General features: G+C 38.4%; 1 protein-coding gene across 1 annotated transcript; it reads left to right on the top strand.

Moving 5' to 3' along the window:
• Positions 1-427: 427 nt before the first annotated feature.
• On the top strand, positions 428-26,803 carry LOC108434321 (adenylate cyclase type 2). The gene is made up of 26 exons (XM_037532797.1): positions 428-476; positions 1,435-2,312; positions 2,688-2,885; positions 5,233-5,394; positions 7,137-7,286; positions 8,156-8,301; positions 9,957-10,068; positions 10,180-10,307; positions 10,995-11,153; positions 12,681-12,828; positions 13,578-13,748; positions 13,933-13,976; positions 14,075-14,134; positions 14,856-14,919; positions 15,023-15,120; positions 15,706-15,790; positions 17,328-17,465; positions 17,926-18,006; positions 19,385-19,563; positions 19,726-19,810; positions 19,924-20,082; positions 21,379-21,525; positions 21,644-21,751; positions 23,858-23,972; positions 25,498-25,622; positions 26,238-26,803. Exons 1-26 carry the CDS (start codon positions 428-430, stop codon positions 26,367-26,369), a joined length of 3,921 nt encoding a protein of 1,306 aa, XP_037388694.1. The 3' UTR covers positions 26,370-26,803.

Raw genomic sequence — 26,803 nt, 5'->3', positions numbered from 1 at the left:
AACAACACTAAGTTTAATTTAAAGTGCCTTCCTTAAAGTCAAGGATGCTTTACAATTTCATTTGTTACATTTCACATACTTCCCCAGCTGAAAAGAAGAGAAACTGCCACCCTATATATTTCTCTGGAAGAATCCACTGTCATAGTGCAGAGTTCCCAGATCTTGGAGTAATCATGCTCCACTACCACAGAGAGAAGTGACCCTGCTCTAGGCCTAGTCAAAGTCCAGAGTGCGAAGTCCCTGTTTCACAGCCTAGTTGAACTCTGCTGTTACAGTGCAAAGTCCTTAGCTCATGGCCTAGTCAAACTCGGCTACCTTGGTAAAAAGTGATCCAGCTTGCAGCCATCATATTTCAAAATTCTTGACTTGCAGCCCAGCCAACCTCTGTCAAAGTCCCTGATTCACGGCCTGGTCAAACTCTGCTGTCATGGTGAAACACATCTTGGCTAATGGTCTAGTCAAACTTCACCAGCACAGTAAGATGTGTCCCGTCTCATGACCTAGTTAACCTTCATTACCATGGTAAGAAGTGTACTGGTTAAACTTTGCTAACGAGCAGTGAAAAGTGTCCTGACATGTGGCCTTATTGAATTCCACTACTACAGTGAGACATACCCAGGCTCACGACCAAGCTGAACTCTTAAAAATTGTCCTGGCTTACAGCCTAGTCCACATGAGAAGCCATTCAGCTCACTGTTGAGTCGACCTCCGTTACTGAGTTGTAAAGGGTCCTGGTTCTGTCCTAGTCTAATTCTGCATTTGCAGTGAGAAGTTTTCATCGACACATTGTGCTTCATCCGCCAAGTACTGGTTTCACTACAGTATGTGACACCAAAACCAGAGCCATACTGTCTAGACTGTGGCATCAGTTGCTGTTAACAACTTTAGGGCTTGAGTGACACATGAATGCCTGTGGGCTGTGATTGGTCCAGTCATTTGTCAAGTTCTAGTACAAAACCTCTTAAAAGAACTTAAATTAAATTCTCTATTTCTCCACCCTGACACAAACAACATCATAAAAATGTCTAAATGTGCTTTTGAATGAATGTACCTAAAGTACATTAATGTTATTTTGCTTTTTCTTGAATGTTATTACATATTTACCTTAACTTTGTTCTCATTTGAATCTCCAGGATATGGTTAAAGGACCACTTCTCCAAGACTGGATCTCGGAGATGGATTTACCATAGCAACATTATCATCAATTTTTATATTGCTTTTCCATTATCTGTGTTAAAGAATACAAAAGCACATTTGATCCAAATGGCACAGCCGAACCTAGATGAACCAAGCTGTATTGGACCTTGATCATGACCCTAAGCAACGGAATGATTTGACTGTCCTGCCACCGTAAGCCTTTTTAGCCTTGGTGTTATAAATACCTTTAAAAAAAATACAATATATTTTTATTGTATTTACAAAATCTTACCTGAGAAAACGGAGCCTTTGAAGATAGCTTTTATGTTCGTTGGGCCTGCATGCAAGATGACTCACACAACTGCCTAGAAATGGTAGGAGTGTCGAACAGTGAAGAGCCAATGGAACCTCGCAAGCAGTGGCACGGAGACGGGTATTTCAACGAAGGTTTCACAGAATCGCTGGAATTAACCAACACAAAAAACTCTGAGGACTTCACATCCAAAGAGGAAGATGTTGGAGAAATCATCAAATGCAGCAACCATAAAGATACACAGATAGACAAAGATTCTATTAAGACGGAGAATAACCAAACGCAAAGAGATGCCCAAATAATGCACAGTGATGGACAAAGCACTCTCAAAGATGCTGACACCACACCCAGCACTGACAATAGTACATGCAATGTCAAAGACAGTTTGCCCAGCAGTAACAAAACAGAGCATTCTAGTACTGTCTCCCAAACCTGTAGTAGGGGCATGCATGATGCCAAACATCTTAACATCGCGCTCGGAACTGCCAAGCAGGAGAGCATCCCTGAACCTCTTCAAGTGTGCACTTCCTTTAAGCCATCCAACACAACCCAGAACAGCTCTGTGAACACGTTAAGCCAAAGCACTGAAACCCACAACTTGGGGGAAAGCACTTTGAATGGACTTGGCATCCCTTATTCTGCACGTTCTGAATCCAACGGGGAATGTAGAACCACCAGTTTAGAGAAAGCTGAAGGTTCCAGAACCCAACGCAGCGTTGCTGAAGGTATGTGCTGCTGTTATCAGGCTGTACGGCAAGCATTTCTACGCTGCCTGGAGGAGACTTCTATTGTGGTTCCGGGCCTGGTGTTGACCATCTTGTTCTGTGTGACCATCATCATAATCATCCCCACCACCGGAAGAGTAAGCAAGTGAATGAATGAATATTCTGATGAATGGATGGAGGGATGAATTTTATTACACAACTGTTGCTCCATATCTTTACCCATCCATTCATCAATCCCAGTGGTTCTCATCCCTGGTCCTGCAGGACTTTTAACACTCTAACTTAAGTGATCCAACTCATCCAACTTACAATCCCTTCTTGAGATAAAGTTGATATATTAAAGAAGGGGAAACACTAATATTTGCAAAGCAAGGGTACTCCAGGACTAGGGTTTGAAACGACTAAACTATTCATCAAACCGACAAGACTGTTTGCATTATTTTCGAGCTTAGGACTTTCACAGTAAAGAATCTTCCCATCTTTCTGTCTCTCTCTCTTCCTCACTCTCCCAGAGTATCAGTGTTCATGTAGGAGCCTTGTCGGTGGTGTGTATCGTGCTCTGTCTGTGTGTGCCAGTCTTGGTCAGTCTGCCGTGCCTACCTGCCCTTCGTCGATGTGAAAAGTTGCTGGCTCTCTCCATCTGGATTGCACTCTTCATCACCGCCATTGTCTTCATCTTCACTGGGGGAGCCATTACCGCGTGGGAGCAAGTCAGTCTCTCTCCAGCTGTGTCCCAAATGTCCCACTCACATGTACACTTTCTGATTAAACACAGATAGTCAGAAACTAGAAACAAAACATGCAGGTTCTTTTGAAAAGAGATGGTCTCCTTCAATTCTAGGTAAAATTCTGCACCCCCATCTCTAGTTAGCAACCAGTTAGAATTAAACAGAACTGTGATTAATAACATTCTTTTGATGTAACATACTGCACATGCAAAGGCTACCCAAAAGCCAGTTGAGCCAACATCTAGGGTACTTGCTTTAGGACAATAATAAAATGCTAATATGATAATAAAAATGAGTAGCTATGCCATACAAGTTAATTATTTGGCTTGACCTCATTCGTAGCTTTTCAAAACATTTGAGGATACATGACAAGAGGAAAATAATACAGAAACAAGCCAGACAGGAAAGTGTTAGGCAACTCGTATGAACAAGAAGTCTTCGAATGATTGACAGGCTAACCTATTTATTATTTGCGTCAACATATTCTTCTTGTCATTTCCATTACAGCATTAGTCACACACCTACAACATTAAACACATGCTAAACTGCACAATTAGGCGAAATGAATTACAGCTAATGTTTGATATTTAAAGGAGAATTCCAATGTTTTTTTTTCTGCATGATTACTTTTTTAAGACCAAGATATGAAATGCAAGACTTGTTAAGTCATAATGTTTCACACCCTCCCTCACAGAAATGTATTACATGAATGAATACACTGTGTGACGTCTGCCACATTGTTTTACAGTAGTTTTACAGCCATTTTTATAGTTTACAATCAGGTTTTGTATGAGATGTACATGTCATGTAAGGCTAAATAGTACCCAAAGAAAACTTTGTGATTACCACTATTTTAGCCTTACTGACATTCCATATAGCCTAAAAACTTAGAAGACACATGCAGGTTCACTAGTGGTTTTGGACAGTGAATAAAATGGCTATACCGCGGTGACGAAATCCAGAAATCAGTATTCTACATCAGGTCACGCTGAGTGACTTAGCATCTTAACATCAAATTGCATGGAATGGAGACCAAACTGAAACTTTATACTAATGTTGTTAACCAATAGCAATGTTTAAAAATATTCTCACTGTAGAACGCTTGAAAGAAACTGATTCAATTCACTTTTGGGTTTTGTTTTGGTTCGCTGTACCTGTTTCAACTCCTTGTGTAGAAAACAGAACTAGCCTTAAGGCTAAACAGAGTCGGTGAGGTAAGTTAATACGGTACAGGCAACATTTTGGGTGTTTTCAACAGAACATTCAAAAACAGGAACTGGAAGTCATAATAACAGCAACTAATGATGTAACTGTCTGTTTCTTGCAAACTTTTCTGCACACAAATGCAGTTACACAGAATCACATGTAGAACAGAACAAAGCTTGTATTTTACTCTGTCAAGAGGGGCTTGCTTGCCCCTGAGTGTTGTCATATTCTGTTGGCTCTACTCTTGGCCAACGACTACAAGAGTCAAATGAGGGTTAACTCAACTCCAAACTCCATGAGTGTGTTCACATGCACTTAATAATCCCTTCATAATTGTATTTCAGCAGTTATCTGATTATTCAAGGGTCATGTAAACATCATACTTTGACATTACATCAGAATAAGGCCTAGAAGTCTGATTAAGAAATCCAATGAAGAAAGCGGGACTTTAGCTCAGTGATCAGGTCTCAGAACTCTCGGTGTACCTTAACCCTTATTCTGATTTCTTTCGTTTTTCTCGGCCTGTGCATGTTCAAAAATAGACCAGTTGTGGAAATAGCAAGCAGCACGCACATGACAACAAAATACCTTTGGAGCGATGCTGAAACTAACTACGTGCTTTACCAAATTAAGAATTTAAATATTCTACTTCTTCTAGATGATGTATAATCGTATTTTCCGCTAAAGTGACTTGATGTTCTAAAAAAAGCCTGACATTTGAGTTCTATATTACATTTGCGTCACATCTTGTTCTGTGAGTTTATTACTGGATTGCAAAGCAGAAATCTAACTCTTGCCCGACTCATGTAGACCTGGAGTTGCCCAATATCAGATTACCTAAGCACAAGTAACAGATTACCAACCAAATCTGCAGTTATCAGATAATTAAGGTCATGCAAACATACTTGTTGTTTCACACATCGTCATTGGCTTAAGGAAGTACAACAGTATTCCACAAGCACGTTATTTACCAGTGAAACATTGCTGTTTTGACAGCATGGAGAATACAGGAAACAGTTTGAGTTTGTGTAGCATTACTTTGTTTAATGTTCAGGCTTGCTGATCGTGTCAACACTATTCTTTTGGCCTAATCTGGTCCTCTCTCTCTCTCTTTCTCTCTCAGGTGGCTTTCTTTCTCTTTCTCTCTCTATCAGTATACACGATTCTGCCTCTTAGTCTTTCCTGGGCACTGATCTTCGGCATTGGAGCCAGCGTGTGTCACATCGTCATTATTAGTGTCTATGTGTCTGTCACCAGCCCGGGTACACGGGATCTGGCAGTGCAGGTAAGAAAAGCACACACACAAAAGACTGTACTGGAAAATGTTGAGGTAAAATAGAAAAGGTCGAATGCAAAATTATTCAAATGCGCCTCAGACCAGCTAACCACAAAAGTAACCACACCCCCTCACTGACACGCATAAGCCTATGAATAAAAAGCTTGCGAGTGTAGACTGCTAATGTCAATGCACATGCAAAACATGTGCTGCTAGTGCTGTAACTTGACGCAGTTACTTGCATGTCTCATTTTTCACCTTCCAAAGCACATTCAAAGCACATTCTGTGTCTGTTATCACAGCATTTTTTATAACTTTGTCCTATACCACAATACCTGTTCAGGCCAAATCCATCCAAATATTCAAACTGCTACTGCTATTTTGGTATTGTAATTCTGTAGATCACATATCACCCTCCAGCGTTTATGCAATGTCTCTTGTAATTGTTTTATAATACTTATCACCCATCAGGATGACAATATTAATCCTTAGAAGTTATTACTGTTGTTCTGTGATACTTTTTCAATACATAAGTATTTGTATGAGTTACATTTACATTTAATTTACATTCTGTATTGACATCTGTTTGTTCTGATGTCAACAAGATGAAATTTTGTATGTGTATGAATTTAATGTGTCTATAAGACACATTGAGGCCATGATTCCACCATGAAAAATGTTCTTTTTTTAGACGCCAGGGCAGAAAGGGTCAAAAAAGCACTGAACCCGTAGGGGAGGTCACCACTATCCATATGATTGTCTGGGTCTGGCCATCAGCACAGCCATGCCTCATGAACTTCTAGAGGCCAGTGCAAGAAATGTAGTCGTTACAATATAATACAATAACTTTTTCTTCCTACCCAACATGTTTTCATATAAGCATACTAAGCAGCAAAAATGGCCCAGTTTGAATTCACTGTTTTTAGGATGTCATTAAAACAATCACATTTACATATATCCACCTATACAGCCTGCAGCAGCTTAGCCTCACCCTTTTACACTGAGGTTTTAAAGATTGTTTCAGCCTGGACTGCTTTGGTAATGAGGCACAATACAAGACAGCCAATCAGAACAGAGCTCACATGTTTACAACTGTACAACTGTATGCAGAAGTTTGGGCACCCCCTCAAATGACGTTTTGCTGAAATTCAAAGTGAAAATAAGTTAACACATCCTCTATAGAGAGCACACTTCTGCACATTTTAATGCACAACAATGCTGAAATATCCGAATTTCACATATTAGGGGAAAAATAAAACATGGCCTGTGCAAACGTTATGGCACATGTTGTAGGGTTTTTTTATGATATATTTTTACAATATGCTTAAATCAGCAAAGAACCTGAAATTGTGTAATATAATTTGCAAAGATCATATTTAAGTTTGTTCTTGTTAGAGGATGTGTTAACTTGTTTTCATCTAGAAAATCAACAGGTCATTTGACCAGAGTGTTAACTGTTTGCATGTGACTCTCTAAGTCAACTGTATCCATCTTAAATGCACAGTAACGAAAAACAGTCTGTTGAATCCTAAGGGATAAAGGGAGATAATCATGTAATAATGAACTGCTACTTTTTGTGGTACATAAACTACAGAAATGTCAAATGTGTACATCACGGAGGAAAATAAAACACAGAGACATGTATATTGTGGACCCTTTCATTTAAACCTAAACCACACCTTTTTTATCACCTGTGTCTTTTCAAGAATTATATTGACAGACTGAATCAACCTTTCCTGTCTCTTTTTCAGCTGGTTGCGAATGCAGTGTTGTTTGTATGTGTGAACTGTGTGGGGTTTTTCCACCTCTGGCTGACTGAGCATGCACGCAGGAAGTCCAATAAAAGCAGACAAAACTTCAGTAGCAACTGCTCCAAAAGAGCCAAACTGAAACGTGACCAGGTATGCTAATGCCCACCCAGCCACCCTCGACATGTGGTAGTAAAGAGTGAGGTCCATAGAAGCAATGCAGACGTCAACTAATGCACTTCAGCTTCACTAATTATGAAAAATCATTGAAGAGAAACATACCAATTTAGATTTCTGTACAGTGGTGGAGATGTGGATCTTGGGGTGTGATCAAGTAATATTATCGTTCTTTGTTATTACTTATAAACATTGCCCAACAGCACATTACACAGGACTACACAGAGTGCAGATACAGAACAGTGTTAAAAGGAGCGCAGAACATTTAATAAATACACCAGAGAAAATAGAGAGCAATAAATACACAGAACAATAAATGAAAAGGAAAAAAAGTACATGACACATTTGCATGACGCAGCTAGAGTGGACAGCACAACAGTATACATGAACTGGGGTCCCACTGCAGCATTCAACTATTAAAATGTAAAGAAATTTGCAATACAGTGAAAATATTTTCTCATATTTACAATTCAAATGACCAGTGAACGTACACCTGTCATGTGAATTTTTTATGTAATGTCGATACAACGAGTTTTCTTTGGGAACTATTTTGGCCAAGAAAGGCTTTCTTTGATAGGCCCAGTTCTTATCACCACCACTGTGAACAATTCAACCTGTTAGTATCTCTAGAACGAAGCATATCACTCAAAACAGTCTGAATGACTTTGTTTACATCTTAAACAGAAATTTAAAATGAAATGAGAAGAATTTCCCATTTAAATTAATAATTTCTGCATAAAGGAGTTAAACAAATTTGAAGCATATTGCCTTTATATGCTTATTATCCTCAAAGACATATACACGTGTTCTGGTCTTTCATCCTCATGCCCTGCCCGCTTCCCCAGGAGCACCTCCTCCTGTCTGTGTTGCCGCGCTACATCGCTATGGAGCTGAAAGGGGAGGTAGTCAAAGGGCTTTCCGAAACATTCACAGGAGCTGAAAACACACCAAACTTCCACAGCTTATACATCAAACAACACAAGGATGTCAGGTGACAGCACCAACACCCCCCCACCACACACACACACACACACACTAAAAGTCAGAGGTGGTCAGTTTTTTGCACTGAATTACAATTCTGATTGATCTATAAGAGATTCACTGAAATTTCAGCCACTCAAATGTTTAATCTGGATATGATCAAAAAAGGCAGAAAAACAACAGATCAAATAAGACGCATAACAAATCATTTGAATCACAATGAAAACAATAAATAATGATTAAAAATGGTGTTTTATTACTGTATAAGCACCAGCAGATCAATAGTGAAAAAATAAATTGGCCGCATAGAACTATTTCACGGTTCCTAAGGATGGGGACACACTGAGAAAATCAAACAGGCAGAAAATCTAGTTCACCTGAATGTTAAAGGCAGCAAGAACGCAAAAATCTATTTCGCTTCAAAATATAACTCTAATGGTGTTGACTGAACTAGACCAGAAGGTAGTTTTCGATGTTTTATCTGATTTTTTCTAGGAATAACGTAATTTATTAAAGCAGCATTATGTACAATGTTTATGTTAAAAAAAAATTGCATATGTGACGGGGAGCGATGAAGCGGACGCACGTGCTGGGATAAGCGAGATTTATTAAGGGCAAATCCAAAATCAGGGTCGAGACAGTCCAGGGTCAATGAGCTAACATGGATAGATCGGGGACCAGACATGACATAAACCAGAATCAAACAAACAACACCAGTACAACCAACACAGCAGATAACACCAACAACACAGACAGAGATTCAAACAAAGACCAGTAACCAGACTGGGCAAAACACAGGGCTTAAATACCTAAGGGTAACAAGGGACAGGTGCAAACAGGTGGAGACAATCAGGGCTGGAGTCATGAAACGAGGGAGCAGGACTAGAAAACCAAAACAAACGCACATGGACAGGACTGGGAGGGGCCAATCGTGACAGCATAGCATTACCAAGAAAAAAGACATGCTAACATATGCTGTGCACATGCTGCTGTGAATCACTCCATAAAGCCTGAAATAATAATCAAAAATAATTTAAGTTGGGTGGAATTTTGCTGGATTTTATGCATTGACGTCACATGCACAGACTCAGAAAGAAGGTCTGACTCCATGTTCAGGTCTCAAACACAAAATCAACATGATGCTAATGAAGATATGATGGCAGCAGTAGAACGTTTACTTGAATCCCCTGAAGACATGCTGTTCGTTCAAGTTTAGTCTGAGTTCCCTTTAAATTCGCTTTCAGCTCAGTTGCGATTAGCAGATTCATCTGCTTGGGAAGGAGTCAGAAGTACAACCACATGTTCGCAAATGCACATTTGCACCACAGGAATCTTACATAGTGCAGCTTGAAATGATAATATACTTTAATTTTCTATGTATGCTAAATTTCCCATTTTAGTTATTTAATTCATAGTCAATTGTTTCAAAGCTACACTGATCACAACTGTTTGAATACTTGATGTTTTATTCTAAGTGCTCTGTATCTTTCTCAGTTATCATAAAATCATCTACAGGCTTCGTTTTCTTTTCTAGAGCTAAAGCTTCTTCATTTTTTTATAGCTTCCTAACTGGTTGAAATCTAGGAAGCTATAGAGAGCCATATTACAACTGTTTTACATTCACTGTTTTGTATTCTCAACAAATTTGGCTCTTCTTCCCTGCAGCATTCTGTATGCAGACATTGTGGGCTTCACTAGTCTTGCCAGCACCTGCACTCCTGAGGAACTCGTTGCCGTCCTCAACAAACTGTTTGGCAGGTTTGACGACATTGCCAAGGTGAAGAATTGTCTTATTATATCTATCACTACCACTATTGGGCCACATTGAAGTTACAGATGTTTTGCAGCTGTTGACCATGTATTTTCTGTTTTGTCTCTCTCTCTGCAGAAGAACGAGTGTTTACGTATAAAGATTCTGGGCGACTGCTATTACTGTGTATCAGGTCTTCCAGACTCAATACCTCATCATGCTCGCAACTGTGTACAGATGGGACTGGACATGTGCAATGCCATAAAGTGAGTCACTACAGTACAAGCAGGCTACATCACATCCCATTTTAGAAACGCTTACCTTGTTCAGTACTGTGCAAAAGTCATAAACTCCTCTTTCATTTATTCAATTTACAGTCACAAAAGCATTATTAATTTTTCAGTGTCAGGAAAAAAGCAGGAATCATAGATTTGTCAGACAGCTACACAGAAGCCTCAACAACTAATACAAGTGGCTGTTGATTTTTTTTTGGGGACCAAAAGCAAGAGTGGAGCTTGATTTTCTCCTCTCTCTCTCAAAGATGAGAGCTTTAAGTGCTGTTTATCTGATGGTGACAGTTCTGTTGGTCTACCAGGTCTTGTAGATTGTTAAGAGTTTCATTTTCTCTTTTAATCACTTTCTGAACTGCATTTTAGAAACTTCTGTTTTTTTCCCCACTTATTTTCCTTTGGCTTTCCTCTTCCTTAGGTAAGCTAGTTATGTGATATCTAAGATGTTCTCCTTTAAAACTTCTCTTTTAGCCACTTTAGATGCAGATGAGAAATACATTGATGCACTTGATATGGCTCACATCAGGTCAGACTTGGAGAGTTCTCAGGCTGTATTTGTGTTTGGACCAAAAGTTTAGGCCTGATAAAGCTCTAATCTGTACCCATGATACCCATCCTACTTTTATGATTAGGCATGACCTTTGGCCGTGTGCTTTCTTACAGCAAGCTACGGGAGGCAACAGGAGTGAACATTAGTATGAGAGTGGGCGTGCACTCTGGAAATGTCCTTTGCGGCGTGATCGGCTCACTGAAGTGGCAGTATGATGTCTGGTCACATGACGTGACGCTAGCCAATCGCATGGAGTCTGGGGGTTTACCAGGGTGAGTTTGCTGAGGAGTCTAATTGGCCGGCTTTGGTTTGAGAGATTATATATTTATTTATCAACACAATATTGACAAGGAACAGTCCTAATACTTGGATCATACAATATTGATGATCTAATTGTATCAAGCACACAGTTTGCCTAAAAACCACTGCACTTCCTAGCTGTAGCATAGAAAATTTATTTTGATTTCAGACTTCAAGATCGCTGTGTTGTGTCTTTCTGAGCTGTTATCAGCTGTGTTTGCCACGTTTCAGAGATACTGGCTTTTTACTAAAGACAGAAGACTGTTTTCCAGGATGTAAGTTCCTGATCAAACACAAGCTACCTTTTTCTTGCATAATAGCAACTGGAAGTTGCTGATTCCTTCAAGCTGTGATTTTCAGTGAACTGCAAGGCTGATTCGACAGTTCATTAATATATACAAACAAAACTGAAGCAAAACTGATGTTACATGAGATAAAAATAGAGTGCTGAGACTGATGTCAGTATGATCTGCTAATGCACGTTGACACAGCTTTCTTTCTACTGTGTAACACATACGGTTTGCATTAAACTATATGATTTATATGAGATGTTCTGTTTCTAGCAGTTTAGAATCGCTAAAAGAAAAATAACTCAATTACCTATATAATTTTAAAGACAGTCCTGCTACCCATTAACTCCTTGAACATTAGCTTACATTAACTCATAGAAGTCAACCTCTACTAACAGTAAACAATATATTCACAGCCTTTAAACTTTTAAATAGTACTGTGGTGTCTGTTTAGAGTAAGACACAGGGGAGGCATCTAGCCATACAACACTACCCCACTCTAACGAAACCCACACAACAACAAAGAACAATATAATAAACACATACTACATATATTTCATTGACCAACAACATAAACAACATTAATGCCCCTTTTTACTAGGAACATGCACTCAGCCTCTTCTCATGGCCCTCTGCATGGCCACACCTCCGAACCTCTCACTAGCAGGACGCTACAGTACATTTCTACCATCAAAATCAACAACGGCAATTTATTCAGTTTTGATGTAACCATAATATTGTGTTTCAGATGCTGGTATGCTGGTCATCCAGCATGATCATGCTGGGTGACCATTTAAATGAGCACCCGATCCAGAACTAGACTGGCATAGCCCAGAATAAACCATCTTAGGCTAGCTTGGAATGCATGTTGGCCTGTGTTGTTTTTTTAGTCTCAATTGTTTTTGGCGAAACGTTCACAAAAATGCTTCTATCTCAACTGCTTTTTAATTTGCTTGTTAGTGGACTAGCCAAAGGGCAAAGATTTCATTCAAGCTCAATACTGACAAAGTCATGAGAACTATAGCGGCACATCGGTTTGACAGTTCTAGTCAAATGAGGGACTCACAAATAAAAAATGCACAAGGCCTCATATGAAAGAAGCTAACTTATTAGAACTGTGCTATTCATACTGTACAAATTTGTCATCTCTATGATTCAGTATTGAGAGCAATTGAGCTCGAAATTAAATTTCCCCCACTCTTGTTTTAGGAGGGTCCACATTACTGAAGAAACTCTTGGACACCTGGGTGGGGCGTACCAAGTTGAGGAGGGAAATGGGGCAAGTCGGGATTCTGCTCTGCAAGGCAGGAGAACCTTCCTAGTGATCGACCCTCACAACAGAGCTGACAAACCAAAGGTAGCTGTAAGTCTTAATTGACTTACATGACTTAAGCTGTTTTAAAACTGGATTACTTCAACATGGGGAGGTACTTTAATTAGTTTTAAATGATTATAGAGAAGATCTGTGATTGTCAGGACAAATCAAATGTCCTCATGGGCCAGTTTTTGGCAGCCCTACTAGTGAATGCCATAGTCATTCAGTGCTATAGTCTATGCTATAGTCACACATTACTATAGTCTATGCTATATTCATACAGTGCTATAGTCTATACTATAATCATACAGTGCTATTGTCTATGCTATAATCATACAGTACAACAGTCTATGCTGTACTCATACAGTGCTATAGTCTATGTTATAATAATACAGCACTATAGTATATGTTGTAATCATACAGTGCTATAGTCTATACTGTAATCAAACAGTGCCACAGTCTATACTTCAGTCATACAGTGCTACAGTTTAAACTGCAGTCATACAGTGCTATAATTATACAGTGCTATAGTCTATGCTACAGTCATACAGTGCTACAGTCTATACTGTAATCATACAGTGCTATAATCATGCAGCGCTATATTCTCTGCTATAATCATGCAGTGCTATAGCCTATGCTGTAAATCAATGTAAATCAGTGCTATGTTTACATGATTCCACATGTTTACTTTAGTCATTTAATAATGTAGTCATATAAGACATGACATGACAGATGCAAGAGAAATGACAACTGGCTACCTCTTGCACTTTTCTGTATGTGTGTGTGTATAGAGTAACTTTCTGAGTAGTGGAAGGGAAAAGCTCCGGGCTTCAGTGAGGATGTCACAGTACATGCAGTCCTGGCAGAGCGTCAAACCTTTTGCAGAGCTCAACCAACCAGAAGACTGCATCCCAGCCATGCCCCATCAATCAAATGGCATCAGCCAATCACATGTGTTCATGGTCAGTGGCAGTCTTACTCATTATTTTCCCTGAGGACTACGGGACCCTAGTTAACATCTGCAATAATCTGCAATTTTCTGTTCTCATATTCCCATTAAACAAATTGTGACCTACCTAACTCTAGAACAGTGTTTACAGCATGACAGATTTCTTTTTGTTTTTGTTGTTTTTTGTGAATAAACAGGAGCTAGAAATCCATCAGTCACACCCTGGAAACCTCGAGAGCAGGTAGAATGAACTCTACTTTGACCTTTTATGGTCAATACTTTTATCTGTGAATGTAAGTCTGTTTGATTCTCTCTCGTTCTCTCCAACTCTCTTTCTAGGCCCACTCGAGTATCTGAAAATGGATCCGTAGATACGTTAGACCCTCTACAGGTTACAGGGTGAGTGAATAAGAGAGAGAGAGAGAGAGAGAGAGAGAGAGAGAGAGAGAGAGAGAGAAGGAGGAGAAGGAGGAAAGAGGGAAGAGGGAAGGAGAAAAAGAAAGGGAGAGAGAAACCAAGAGCAAGAAAGAGAGATAAAGTGAGAATAAGAGAGAAAAAGGAAGAGAGTAAGTTAGAGGGAGAGACAGAACTAGAAGGACAGAATGAGACACAGAAGGCGAACCGAAGAGAGTGAAAGACGAGCACACACAGAGAAAAGGAGATCGAGAAAGAGAGAGAAGTAGAGGTATAGAAAGAGGGAAAAAGAGAGCAGGCAGAAAAAGAGGGAAAGAGACATAGTGAGTGTATTTACTTCTTCACGTGACTGTAACCATGAGGTGTTTGCTGAAAGTTTGGACCTCGCATGAAATGAAGGTGTTTAAACCATGTTTGAGCCAAAACAGTTGTAATATGTACTTTTGTTGTTAGCTTGGAAAAGAAAATATCAAATCATCGTTCTTTAGGCAAAATCCTCTCTTCATAGCAACCAAGATACTCTGGTGAACATAAAGTGTTAGATAGAGAAAGAATTAGCAAATGAGCTATTATACGCAAACACTGTTTACTAAGTAGTGGTCAGTGTAAGTAGAAAGTGCCCCTGAACTGAAAAGGTAGTACATTTCACATTTCAGCTTTATAAGCAATGTTAAAGTGATTGCTCTTCTTTCTTTGGTTCTGATAGGCAAAAACCTAAGAAGCTGAACTGGCTGACTTTGTTATTCCATGATATAAAGATGGAGAGAGAGGTGGGACAACAGCTCTGTGCTATTTTTTTTAATTACATATTGCATAATTAAAGAACTTAGAACAAAAATGCTAAGGGGTTATAAGAATGTGGGCATGTTGCAGTATCGCCTGAGTGAGGTGCACGACATTCATCAGTCTGTGGCATGTCTGGCGCTCATCTTCACTTCCGTGTTTGTGGTGCAGGTGCTGACTTCACAAAAGTAAGTAATCTACACCGCGCCGACAAACAGACGTTAAAATTATAACAGGCTTTTCAAGGGCGTCGCCTGCATGTATCCAGATATTCTTATTAACAAATACAACTTTGGTCAACAGCGTTTTCAAAAATCTCTCCTTCCAAACGAGAACGCCGAAATGACTTGAAAACTCCTGCTTTAACATAAACAAGCCAAAGCTGGTGGTATATGACAACTATAAATAATACCAGACTTCTACAAGATGTTTGGAAATGGTATCATGAACCTGACCTACATAAAATCACTATTTATTGTATTATTGTTGTTTAGTATTTATTCTAATATTAGTTTGTATTTCTAAGATCATTTTTTTTCAATATAATTTTCTGTGGTGCCTAAGAGTTTGCACTGTACTATATATAGCTGCATTGATTTTTGCAATATCACAAAAATAATACATGCTAACAACACTTAGTCTTTATATAGGATATATCAAACTCTTTCATTAATGAAAGTGAAGGCTCAGTTTTCTTAGTTTTTGATATGTTGGTTAAAGTTGTTTAAAGAACAATGTGTATCTGTATATCTATCATATCTCTCTCATTATAGAAATCTAGCCCTGGCAGTATCCTATGGCAGCACATTTCCTGTGCAGTTGCTGATACTTTTGGTGGTCAGCACAGGATTCTTAAAGGTAGAAGACTCTGCTTGTGCAAATGTGTTTGTATGTGTTCTGTATCATAATAATATGAACGTGTGCATGGTTGTATTATTTGTAATCAGTGGTGGAGTAGTAATCAATTACAAATTACTAACTAATTTAAGATGGGATTACTTCCAAGTAGAAGTAATCTCTCTGTTCTTTATGTGACTCTTTGAAACTCAAACAAGTAATAGGAAAGTACAAGGAAAGGTCTTGTAGTCCTTTCTGTACTTTATTCAGAATAAAATGCCAATTAAAGTAAACATCATTTAAGGGCCTTAAATGTGCTGCTGATGCTGTCTGAAAACTGAGTAACTAGTCATGTTAAATGTAAATACAGCCTAAAAACAGCTGCCTTGAAATAAATACCAAAACTTCAATTTTATAGAGCTCAATGAAAATTCAGTCTAATCTGTATAGGTAAGATTGGGCTGCGCTCCTCTTCAGCAAGGGATCTTTATTACATACAAGGACCAGCACAGCTAATCTACATAGAGGAAACTTATGTTTTAAATACATCAAAATGTTTGATTTGGGGATTTGGAGACCTCTTTGGTGAAAATGTGTAATTGCACACAAGGTGTGGAAGAACATTTTGTAACATAGGCCGTGCTTCAGACCCCTTTGTGAGCGGATAAATGTGACACTTGCAAGCATGTTGAAAGAGTATATTGATCCTCTGACGATATGAGTAAATTTTCTATTATTGTCATCACATCTTCATCAGTACAACGTTGATTTTGCAATTGAACCCTAAACATTGAGTCGGACATTCTTTTTGAGCCAAGTCTTGTGATGATAATACATAAAGACAATATTTGGTCAGAATCTGACCCACTGCCTAAGACTTTTAAATGATTACTTCAGGCTTTACAGGCCGACTCACAGCAATGCATGCACACCACATTTTAGGGTGTTTTTTCTTCTGACTCAGTAATGGCACTTCTTACATAGTACTGTGTAACGATTGGTCTTTTAAAGACACATAAGAAAGGAAATTCATTAAATTCGTATTAAGCCAGTAACTGTATTGTAGAGCTGGGCAATATTACAATATTTATTAATATTGTGATAAACTGCATCACAAAACATCACAATACGCTTTTCTGAGAACATTGTGGATATCACTAGTATGTCAAAACACTTCTACATGTTTGATTACAAAAAAACATATTTAATATGGAATATTGAATATAAATCAATGCACTGCTTTTGAAGTATTTTTAAATCTGACTCTAGTTTATCATCAGAAAAATATATATATTGTGACATTGTGCATCATGAAAACGTCTTGCAGTTTTGTAATATTATATTTTTGTCCACCTCTACTATAATGTAATCAGAATTTAAACCATAATGTACAACTTCATTACAAAGGTAATTTGTAATGGTACTGTAATGCAGTACTTTGTACTACATTACCCCCAACACTGTATGAAATAAATACTGTGTGATTGTCAGACATGCAAGCTGTACATGAATCTTTTTATGCTAATCTAACAAGACAGTTTACTGCATTGTCTTTCAGCAATGGAACTCTAAGATTCCTACCAGTGTGCACTGGGTGTCAAATCTGTCGCAGGGAGTGGCCACCAGGGCGGCGCTCAGGTTACTGCTGGTCTTCACCTGCCTCCTCATCACACTACTCATGGCCATACTTAACATAGTGAGTCATATCCCGTTTTAATTAACCACACCTGTACAGACACCCAAACACGAACACAAGCAAACATACTTGGACAGTGTCACACCCAGGGCTGGGAGGGGTTCTTTAAAAACATATTCCAGCACAGATTACTCGTTACCTGGTAAAAACTGTAATCTGTAGCCTAATTCAAAGGATTGTTACGTTAAAGCAAGTTAATCTTATTACTTTCCGTGACCTTTGGATAACATACAAATTCAAATAATGATAATTATGATCATTTACATATAATATTTTGTATAATATACATATAATATTATTTGAAAACAACTGAAAAAAGAATTCATTAGAATCCTACAATATGAATCTTGAGATACGAAAAAGGGTAAACACCTTATTATAAATGAACCTTTCCAAATGTACTTTTCTGTATCTTGACACATATTCCGTTACTACCCTTTTCATGTTTCATGTTTTACAGGTTTTTATTCCAGGTGACAACTGCCTGAACTTCTCCTATAATGCCACGGCACTGGACAGTCTGAATCTCTTTACTGTACCCGTAAGATAAATGCTTGTTCAACACTAAAAGGGCAACCCAAAACTGCAAAAATATCACTGCATCTGTTGTAAATATGCTTACTTGCATCACAGTGTTACAGCAGTAGACTGTCGAGCAAGATTTTCCAGTTTAAAGAACAGGAAACCCCCCTTCTGAATACGTATCTTGAAGGTGGAAGGAACTCTTGAAAAACTTGGGTGGATTTTTTTTTGGGGGCGGGCATGTTTTTTTGATAGCTATAAAACTAACATCACTGCTAGGAAGTCTATTGCAAACATATAACTTTAGTAGCTGTGGCTGGGATAGTGTAGTGGTTAACACCTCTGCCTTCTACACTGTAGACTGGGGTTCAATCCCCACCTGGGCAAACACCCTACCAATAAGTGTCCTTGGGCAAGACTCCGCAGACAAGTGCTGTAGCTTGGGTTACTCAAACTACAAAAATGTCTCATCAGATGAGGAGAACTGCAAGGTAGCTACCTAGCTACTGAGATACTTTACCTCTATCACACTGAGGTACACTAATATGGTATTATCTACTAGGTTAGCAGGCAGGATCCTGATCCCTGATTAAACGACATTTTGTTGATTAACTAGGTGAAAATAAGTCCTGTACAGAAAACACTTCAGCACATTTAACACACAATTACTGTTTATTTGCTGAATTGATGTTAAACTCTGCAAATAAATAGAAAATGTGCACTAAAATTAGAAGAAAAATGTCATGTTTAAGTTGCTTTCTGATGTAATTTGTCGAGGAGTATTCAGTCTTTTGCATACAACTGTGCACCAAACTGTGGTAGCATAATTAAATCCTCCTTTGAAAAACCATATATTAACCATTCCACCCTTTACTAGGATCGTCAATTATTTTTAAACTATGTCGTTCCATGCTTGTATGATTTTGACAAAAAATGATGTACTATGTCATTGCAAGGGGTCAATTATGCATAACTTTCTGCTAAAACGTTGCCTCTCATTTTAAATGTGGCTCTTTATTTGATTTACACTATTTAAATAGGAAATTGAATTTCTGTTCAGATATAACATTACAACAAAAAAATAAATAGCAAATAATGTTATTTTTATTGCAACTTCGGCTCACAGAAAGGACTGTAATTGTGCTAGTATGTTTTATGAGTTCATTTAGCCCAAACAGTGTGAGGTTCGGTTTTAAAAACAAAAAGGTTAATAAACTTGGCTGCACAAGAAAATGGCTAATCTGGCTGTAAAGTAATTAGAATCATCCCTAAAAAGCCTCAATCAGTGCTTCTCTATTTACAAATGATATATTGTGTACTACATAGTCTTATAATACTACATGGTGTTTCTGAAATGAACCTACACTGATGGTCTTCTCTCGCTCCTGTGTGTGCAGTATTACCTGTACTGCTGCTTATTGGCGATGATGGGCGTGGTAGTGTTTGTGCGAGTGTGCTTCTCCGTTAAACTCTTCCTCCTCACTCTGGCTGTGGTGGTCTACCTCGCGCTCTTCCTCTGCGTTTACGCCCCCCGCTCCGACTGCCTCGTACAGCAGCTGTATCCAAACTATAGCAAGTAAGAAAACACAACACACACGACACAACTGTGACAACTACATCAATAGAGTTCCTAAAGTACAGTAAGTAACACAGTAGACACTATTATTACTCTGTTAATATCACACTTGACAGAAAAAGCTACGGTCTATAAAATGCTATTTATTTGTCTTTGTACTAGACCCGGAGTTCTGAAGGAGCCTAAGATCATGGCAGGGATTTGGCTTATTATTTTCTATCTGACTTCTCTAATTCTTGCACGACAGGTGTGTGTTTGTGTGAGGGTATAATAAATAGATAAATAATTAAATAAATATTATTATCAGTAAAAATCCTGCTGCCTTCCTGAATATAAGCCGTGTGTGTGTGTGTGTGTTAGGATGAGTTGGCTTGTCGTTTCGAGTTCCTTCTCAAGAAATATTTCCAGAAAGAGCGAGAAGACATGGAGACGACAGACAATGTCAACAGGCTCCTCCTCCAAAATCTCCTCCCTATCCACGTAACTAACTTCTTCATCGGCAAAGACGTCCGCAATCAGGTAGTATAGTACCAGTACCGGCACGCACACCCACACAACGCGATTCCACCACGTTCTTCCAATTTATTAAGCCACTGTACACATCCACTTGTACCCAGGAATTTAACTGTGATAAAAAGTGAAGGGGTTAAGTATTAGCACAAGTCATGAACAAAATCTCACTAAAATAACACAAACATTTCTGACATGAAACTAATTTTTAAAAAGAAAAACTTTAAAATAAGAGATTTTCAGTGTTTTGAAATGTCATTTCTTAATGATTATTATTTTTGGTCATAAGCATTAAAAATCATTAATAAGCAGATTTAGTACATAAATAAACAGTACGGTGAGCTGCCATATGGAACGAATGATGGATATGTGATGAAGCTGACAGGTTTAACGCTGACTAATGGAGAAGACAAAGTAAGATCTGTAACCAGCAACATCTGAGCTTTAACAGCGTAGATGAATGTGGGCTCACTCTTTGGCAAGTAACAGGTCAGTGTTGATATTTTTATTCATGGGTTACAACTGCTTATTAAAGATTTTTAAGATGTTCAAATCAATACTCATAAATAAACTCATTTTAAACCATTCATGAACAGTGTACAAAGACAGTCTTAATTTAAAGCGGCACCATAAAGTATTAGTATGTACAGAGTAGAGTTGGCCACTGTATACTGTGCAAAATTAGAGACATCTAGCGGTCATATTGTGTATACTGCTGTGCCATTCTCTGTGCTAGAGCTTCCCACCTGGCACCAGCCATAGTGATTCCTCATTTCACCTGACCTGTGTGGCACACAACTGGGATACAACACTGAACTCACTGCAACCAGACTGAGCTCTGTGGTTTAGCTCCTTGACTTAAAATGTAGTCTTATTGTACAAACCTGCATTGGAATTTTCTGGTCTTGAAAGGTTTTTAAATGCAAAGGGGTCTTTAGAAACTCCTACTTTGTACTTTCACTGACAGCCAACCTATTAGCAACTCCCATATAGGTGTATAACTGCACTTGGTGTCACGCACAATTTTTCAGTGTGGTCTTAAAAATGATCCACTATCCAAATAATTAGAGTCTGGTCTATATTTTCAGCTCATATCTGTATTGGCCACATGTTTTTATACCTGCAATTAATATCTGCCACACAAGCGAATGGCTAGAAGACAGCGAACACACATATTTCTATAGTTAGAAAGGTGAACCTAGTGTAAGCATTTACAATAAAGTGGCTTCTGAGTGTAATTTTAACCAGTCAGTGACAAAATTGCAACGTGTGCTTAGTATGTGTGTGTGTGTGTGTGTTCTTCAGGACCTATATAGTCAGTCATGCCAGAGCGTATGTGTGATGTTTGCCTCAGTACCGGAGTTTAAGGATTTCTACACTGAGAGCAGTGTAAATGGAGATGGCCTGGAGTGTCTACGATTTCTCAACGAAATCATCACAGATTTTGACGAGGTAAGCACAGACAATGAAAAGCAATATTAGTTCAGGACACAAAGAAAAGCCTGTTAAGTTTGCCACAGTTTCACTTTTCCTTACTTCGGCTGATTTATACATTTCCTCTTCTCTTTAGCTCCTCAGCAAGCCCAAATTCAACGTCATTGAGAAAATTAAAACCATCGGTACAACTTACATGGCTGCTGCTGGATTGACCAATCCTAATACAGGCGAGGAACGAAAGGTAAGACAGGACAGCCAATCAGACGCCAACATTTTGCCTAGAATGCTTCTGTTTTGAGTGACTCACTGGGAAAGTCTGGCCTCACTGGGATGGTACATTACTTAGAAAAGACTGTCACACTGCACTGTAGGTTTCTACAGTTGGAATGTGGTAAATCCCGCAACCGCATTCTACACTACATGTAGGTGTGGTGTCTCTGAAGCAGAAACAATGACGATATTTCTCTGGCAGAGTGTACATTTCAAGGAACAGACACTGCTGTAGTTTTAATATTTATGTGGATAACTACCTTTCATTGTAGTCCTAATGGCCTGATGTACTCAGGCTTTAGTGCCATTATCAGGTGCAAAGCTGAAGCATTCTGCTCATTTGTTATGCTTGAAACTGGTGCACATGCCTAAAAGTTCAATTCATGGCAAATAGTACATATTCAGCTTGATGTACTAAAGTTTAAGCATCTTGCAAAGACCAGTTTGGCAAGAATGTTCCTCCACCACTTAAAACCAGGCATAAATATACACTAGTATTGGGACACCCACACATTACACCTACAGGAGCTTTTATGACATCCTACTCTAAATCCAAGGCTTTAATACGGAGTTGGTACCCCCTTTAGAGCTATAACAGCTTCCACTCTTCTGGGAAGCTTTCTACAAGATTTTGTGTGTCTGTGGAAATGTCTGCCCATTCATCCAGAAGAGCATCTGAGAGGTCAGACACTTATGTTGGACAAGAGGACCTCGCTCTCCATCTTTGTTCTAGTTCATCCCAGAGGTGTTTGATGGGGTTGAAGTCAGGGCTCTGTGCAGGTCAAGTTATTACACACCAAACTCATACAACCATGCCTTTATGGACACTGTGGACTGGGGCTCATTCATGCTGGAACAGAAAAGGGTCTTCCCAAAATGTTCCCACAAAGTTGGAAGCATACAATTGTCCAAAATGTCTTGGTATGCTGAAGCATTAATATTTCTCTTCACTGGAACTAAGCTGCCTAGGGCAACCACTGAAAAACAACCCCATTGCATTATCCCTCCTCCATTAGTCTTAAGAGTTGGCACAGTGCAGTCATGCAGGCAATCGCCAAACCCAGACTCATCCATCAGACTGCCACATGCCACAGAAACGTGATTCGTCACTGCACAGAATAGTTTCCACTGAGTCCGACGGCGGTTTTCTTTACACCACTCCATCTGATGCTTGGTATTGTGCTTGGTGATGTAAGGCTTGCATACAGCTGCTCAGCCATGGAAACAGATGCCATGAAACTGCCGGCCTACAGTTTTGTGCTGATGTTAATGCCAGAGGAGGTTTGGAACACTGCAGTTATTGAGACAGCAGCTTTTATGTATTCTGCGCCTCAGCACTCAGAGACCCCGCACTATAACTTTAAGTGGTCTGACGCTTCGTGGCTGAGTTGCTGTGGTTCCTAAATGCCACTTTTCAATAATACCACTCACAGTTGACTGTGGAATATCTAGGAGGGATGACATTTCGTGAATTTACTTGTTGCAGCGGTGGCTTCCTGTTACAGTACCACGCTCAGATTCACTGAGCTCTTTAGGGCAACCCATTCTTTTATTTGTTTGTAAAGGCAGACTGCATGGCTAGGTGCTTGATTTTATACTCCAGTCAATGGGACTGAATGAGACACTTGAATTCCATGATTAAGCGCTGTGTCTCAATACGTTTGTCCATATAATGTATTTTTAAAAAATCATGTCACATTGACAATTTTTTGTTATTTTACACTCAATAATCACTTATAATACAATAGTATGACTTAATACTACAATGTGAATTTAAATATCAAACGTTTCACCAAAAGATGTTTTTTGATAGTTTATTCAATTATTCTGCAAACAAAACATTATAAGATTTGATTGACTTCACATTTGAAACCTGATTCATTTTGGATATTAAATTTATTACAATTCAATTATTGATGTTTTGCAGCTTTGCAGTCATTTTACAGTCTTCTACAGCTTTATTTATCATCCTGGACATGTCTGAAATTTCTTATATATATCCATCCAGTGTGTCCAGCAGACCAGAACTAAATGTCTTTTCAGCAGTTTTATGCTTGACTCTGTTACATCCCTGCAGGACAGCGATGCGTGCAAAAGTCATGTACGCAGCATGGTGGACTTCGCCATTGCACTGATGGGCAGACTAGACAACATCAACAGACACTCCTTCAACAACTTCAAACTCAGAATAGGTACATTCACAAAACTACCATCTCTGATCTTCTATCTAATCATTTGTGGAAAGATGCAAGTACATCATTACACAGTACTGTATCTGCTCACAAGAGTGTAGAAAACACAGTGTTTATAAGCCCAGCTATAAACACACACAAGCACAATCACAACTGCTTTTCCAAATGGGTGAACATTTATGCTACTAAAGTCTCAACTTTACTCTGACTGATCAGAACTGTAAAGTAAAAACTATAATATAAAAAAATACCAAATGTCTTTGTTAAAAAGGCCAGAGAGAGAGAGAGAGAGAGAGACCACATTGTCCTACATGTGCACAACTGCCTGGTTTTAGTTTCAGTGCACAGTGTGGTTACCAAAGGCTGCTGTAGCGGCATGTTTACCTGGTACATGGGTAAGCAGTGTGTTATTTGGAATGAAACCGCTTTACTGAGAGACAGAGCTGTTTGGAGGGGCTGCTCCACAAGTGAGCTCCTTGGATGCATTAACCTCAAATGTGATTCCTGCTGTCATTGTACTACAGAGGCTGTTGTGATCAAAGGCTATGAAACATACTTTACATACAGCAGTACAGAAGTGCTTTTCTGATCCCAGGAAACTAAAACAGCATAGCTAGCTAATGCATTTAATTTATAAGTCTAAGTAGGTTATTTATTATGGTCTTGGAACTAGTATTGGCAAGTACTAAAAAACATGTACGCGTACTTGGTCTGAAGAGAATAGGTTTAATAGATCATTATTCATTAGATTAAATACATTTAAATGACATACTCTAGTGGTAAAAAAGTTTAAGATTACTTACAATTTTTATTATTTTTTATATACAATAATAAGTCCTACAATGTGGATTTCAAAATTACATACAAATCACCAAAAAGTATGTTTAGTTGTTTCATTCAACATTTCAGCAATTCTATGGACAATAAGTTTTTATTGATTAAAAATATGCTGTAATTATTTATTTACATACTTTTTGTCAGGTTATCTGCCTATATTTGGTCTCCATTTTTGAAATATGATTAGTTCCCCTAACCCTGGATGTAAATATTATTATAACGATTCTCAGAGTTGTACAATATTTTAGCAGTTATTTTAGAATCTTATTTGACTTCATTCGTCATTCTACACTCATCTAAAATGTATTAGTTTGTATTTACAGCCTCCTAATGTCTTAATTATTAAAACCAGTGTGTTCCAGAGCTAATATGTTAAAATCATTTTATATATCTGAAACAATTGGTTTAATATGACCAAAAACATTGATCCCAAACCTTTAAAATGTAGCAAAAATCAAAATGTATTGTTTACTTTGATAATTTCCAACCATATATTTACATACTGTTGTAGTGTGGTGTTCTCAAATAGCAATTATTATGCTTACTTTGTGATGTGTTAATTATTAAATGATGAGTGAGTCATAACGCTTTGACAAACATTTGCACTATTGCAATATTTTTGATACCTTTTCATTGAAATACAAGTCATTTTCATGTTTAGAATATTTTCATTGTCTCCTCAATCTAGGAATAAATCATGGCCCTGTGATTGCTGGAGTGATCGGAGCTCACAAACCTCAGTACGACATCTGGGGCAATGCTGTTAATGTGGCCAGCAGAATGGACAGCACTGGAGTGCTCGACAAAATACAGGTATGAAAGGGATTATAATGTTGAATTAAAATTCCACACATTTTTGAAAATATCTGGCTAATTAAATAATTCAAATGTGAACAAAGCCATTCAATATTTTGATGTGGAATGCATCGTTCTAGAAAAGCTTACCAAGTCAGAACCGTTCAGTGGTGCTGATAGGAACCACCCGAAGCATTCAATGCCTCCTAAAGCTACCTTAAAGAAAATGATAGCATGAAAAGGTTACCAATGTACTGTGTGATGCCTGATAAATTATTTTATGATAGTTTCGAGATAAGACTGTGGCCTAAATCGTACTTTTTAAAATACATTCATGGTGGACAGGTATATGTCAGGCAAAATAGTGCCCAAAGAAAACATACTGTCCAGTTTCCTTTGTTGCTTTTTAAAGTGTAACACAGTGTAATATACCATACTTAATTGCAAATATGAGTGTCATGAAACTTAATAAATACCAATTTTTTGTTATTATTTTTGTTATATACATTCATCAGGAGGTCAGACAGGCTGTAAACAACGCTTAAGGACTAATGATCTTTTCTGAATGTTTCAAGAAAAATTGAAGACTATGAATCTTACTAACTCAAGATCTGTTGTGTGCTGTCCCTTTAGGTGACGGAAGAAACAGCGCAGGTAGCCCAAAGCGTGGGCTATGATGTGACCAAGAGAGGGGTCATTAATGTGAAGGGGAAAGGAGAACTCACCACATACTTTATCAACATTGAGTTATCACAACGTCCATAATTTACAACTACAGTGCCTGTTTAAACAACCCGTATGCACAGTCAAATTTGCCAGCGAAGTCTGCCTTCCTTGTCTGAATAAGCAAGAATATGGTCATAATGCATCTTTTTCAATAGCATCTTTATGTAGTGTACAGTATGGACACTATGGACAGTATGTAAACTTTACATAAAAATTGCTTTTACACAAAACTTAAATGGACTTTACAGTTTCACATTTTCCGTTCAGTTCATCAACTGTGGGTTTCTTCATCCATTATAAAGTGAAGGAAGCATGGCCACGCCCCACACAGCAGATCCTGTACTTTAGATGTTTGCAAACCTGCCTTACCTAAGCATCTGTTTAAGGACGCAAATCTGCTTCCTTAATGTTAGAATATTTAATTTATTGTACATTTTCCTTCTTGCATTTTAGTAAAATATTTATTTATTATT

This window comes from Pygocentrus nattereri, chromosome 22, assembly GCF_015220715.1.
Source record: "Pygocentrus nattereri isolate fPygNat1 chromosome 22, fPygNat1.pri, whole genome shotgun sequence".
Classification (NCBI taxonomy): Eukaryota; Metazoa; Chordata; class Actinopteri; order Characiformes; family Serrasalmidae; genus Pygocentrus; species Pygocentrus nattereri.
The sequence above is the reverse complement of the archived record's forward strand: the minus strand, read 5'-3'. Positions and strand labels throughout refer to the sequence as shown.

Bases quoted from the DNA above. Each gene is read 5' to 3' on its own strand.
- LOC108434321 (XM_037532797.1), top strand. From the start codon at position 428: ATGGTGAAACACATCTTGGCTAATGGTCTAGTCAAACTTCACCAGCAC. The intron at 10,069-10,179 runs GTGAAGAATTGT...CTCTCTCTGCAG, and splicing joins GGTTTGACGACATTGCCAAG to AAGAACGAGTGTTTACGTAT. The intron at 12,829-13,577 runs GTAGCTGTAAGT...GTGTGTGTATAG, and splicing joins ACAGAGCTGACAAACCAAAG to AGTAACTTTCTGAGTAGTGG.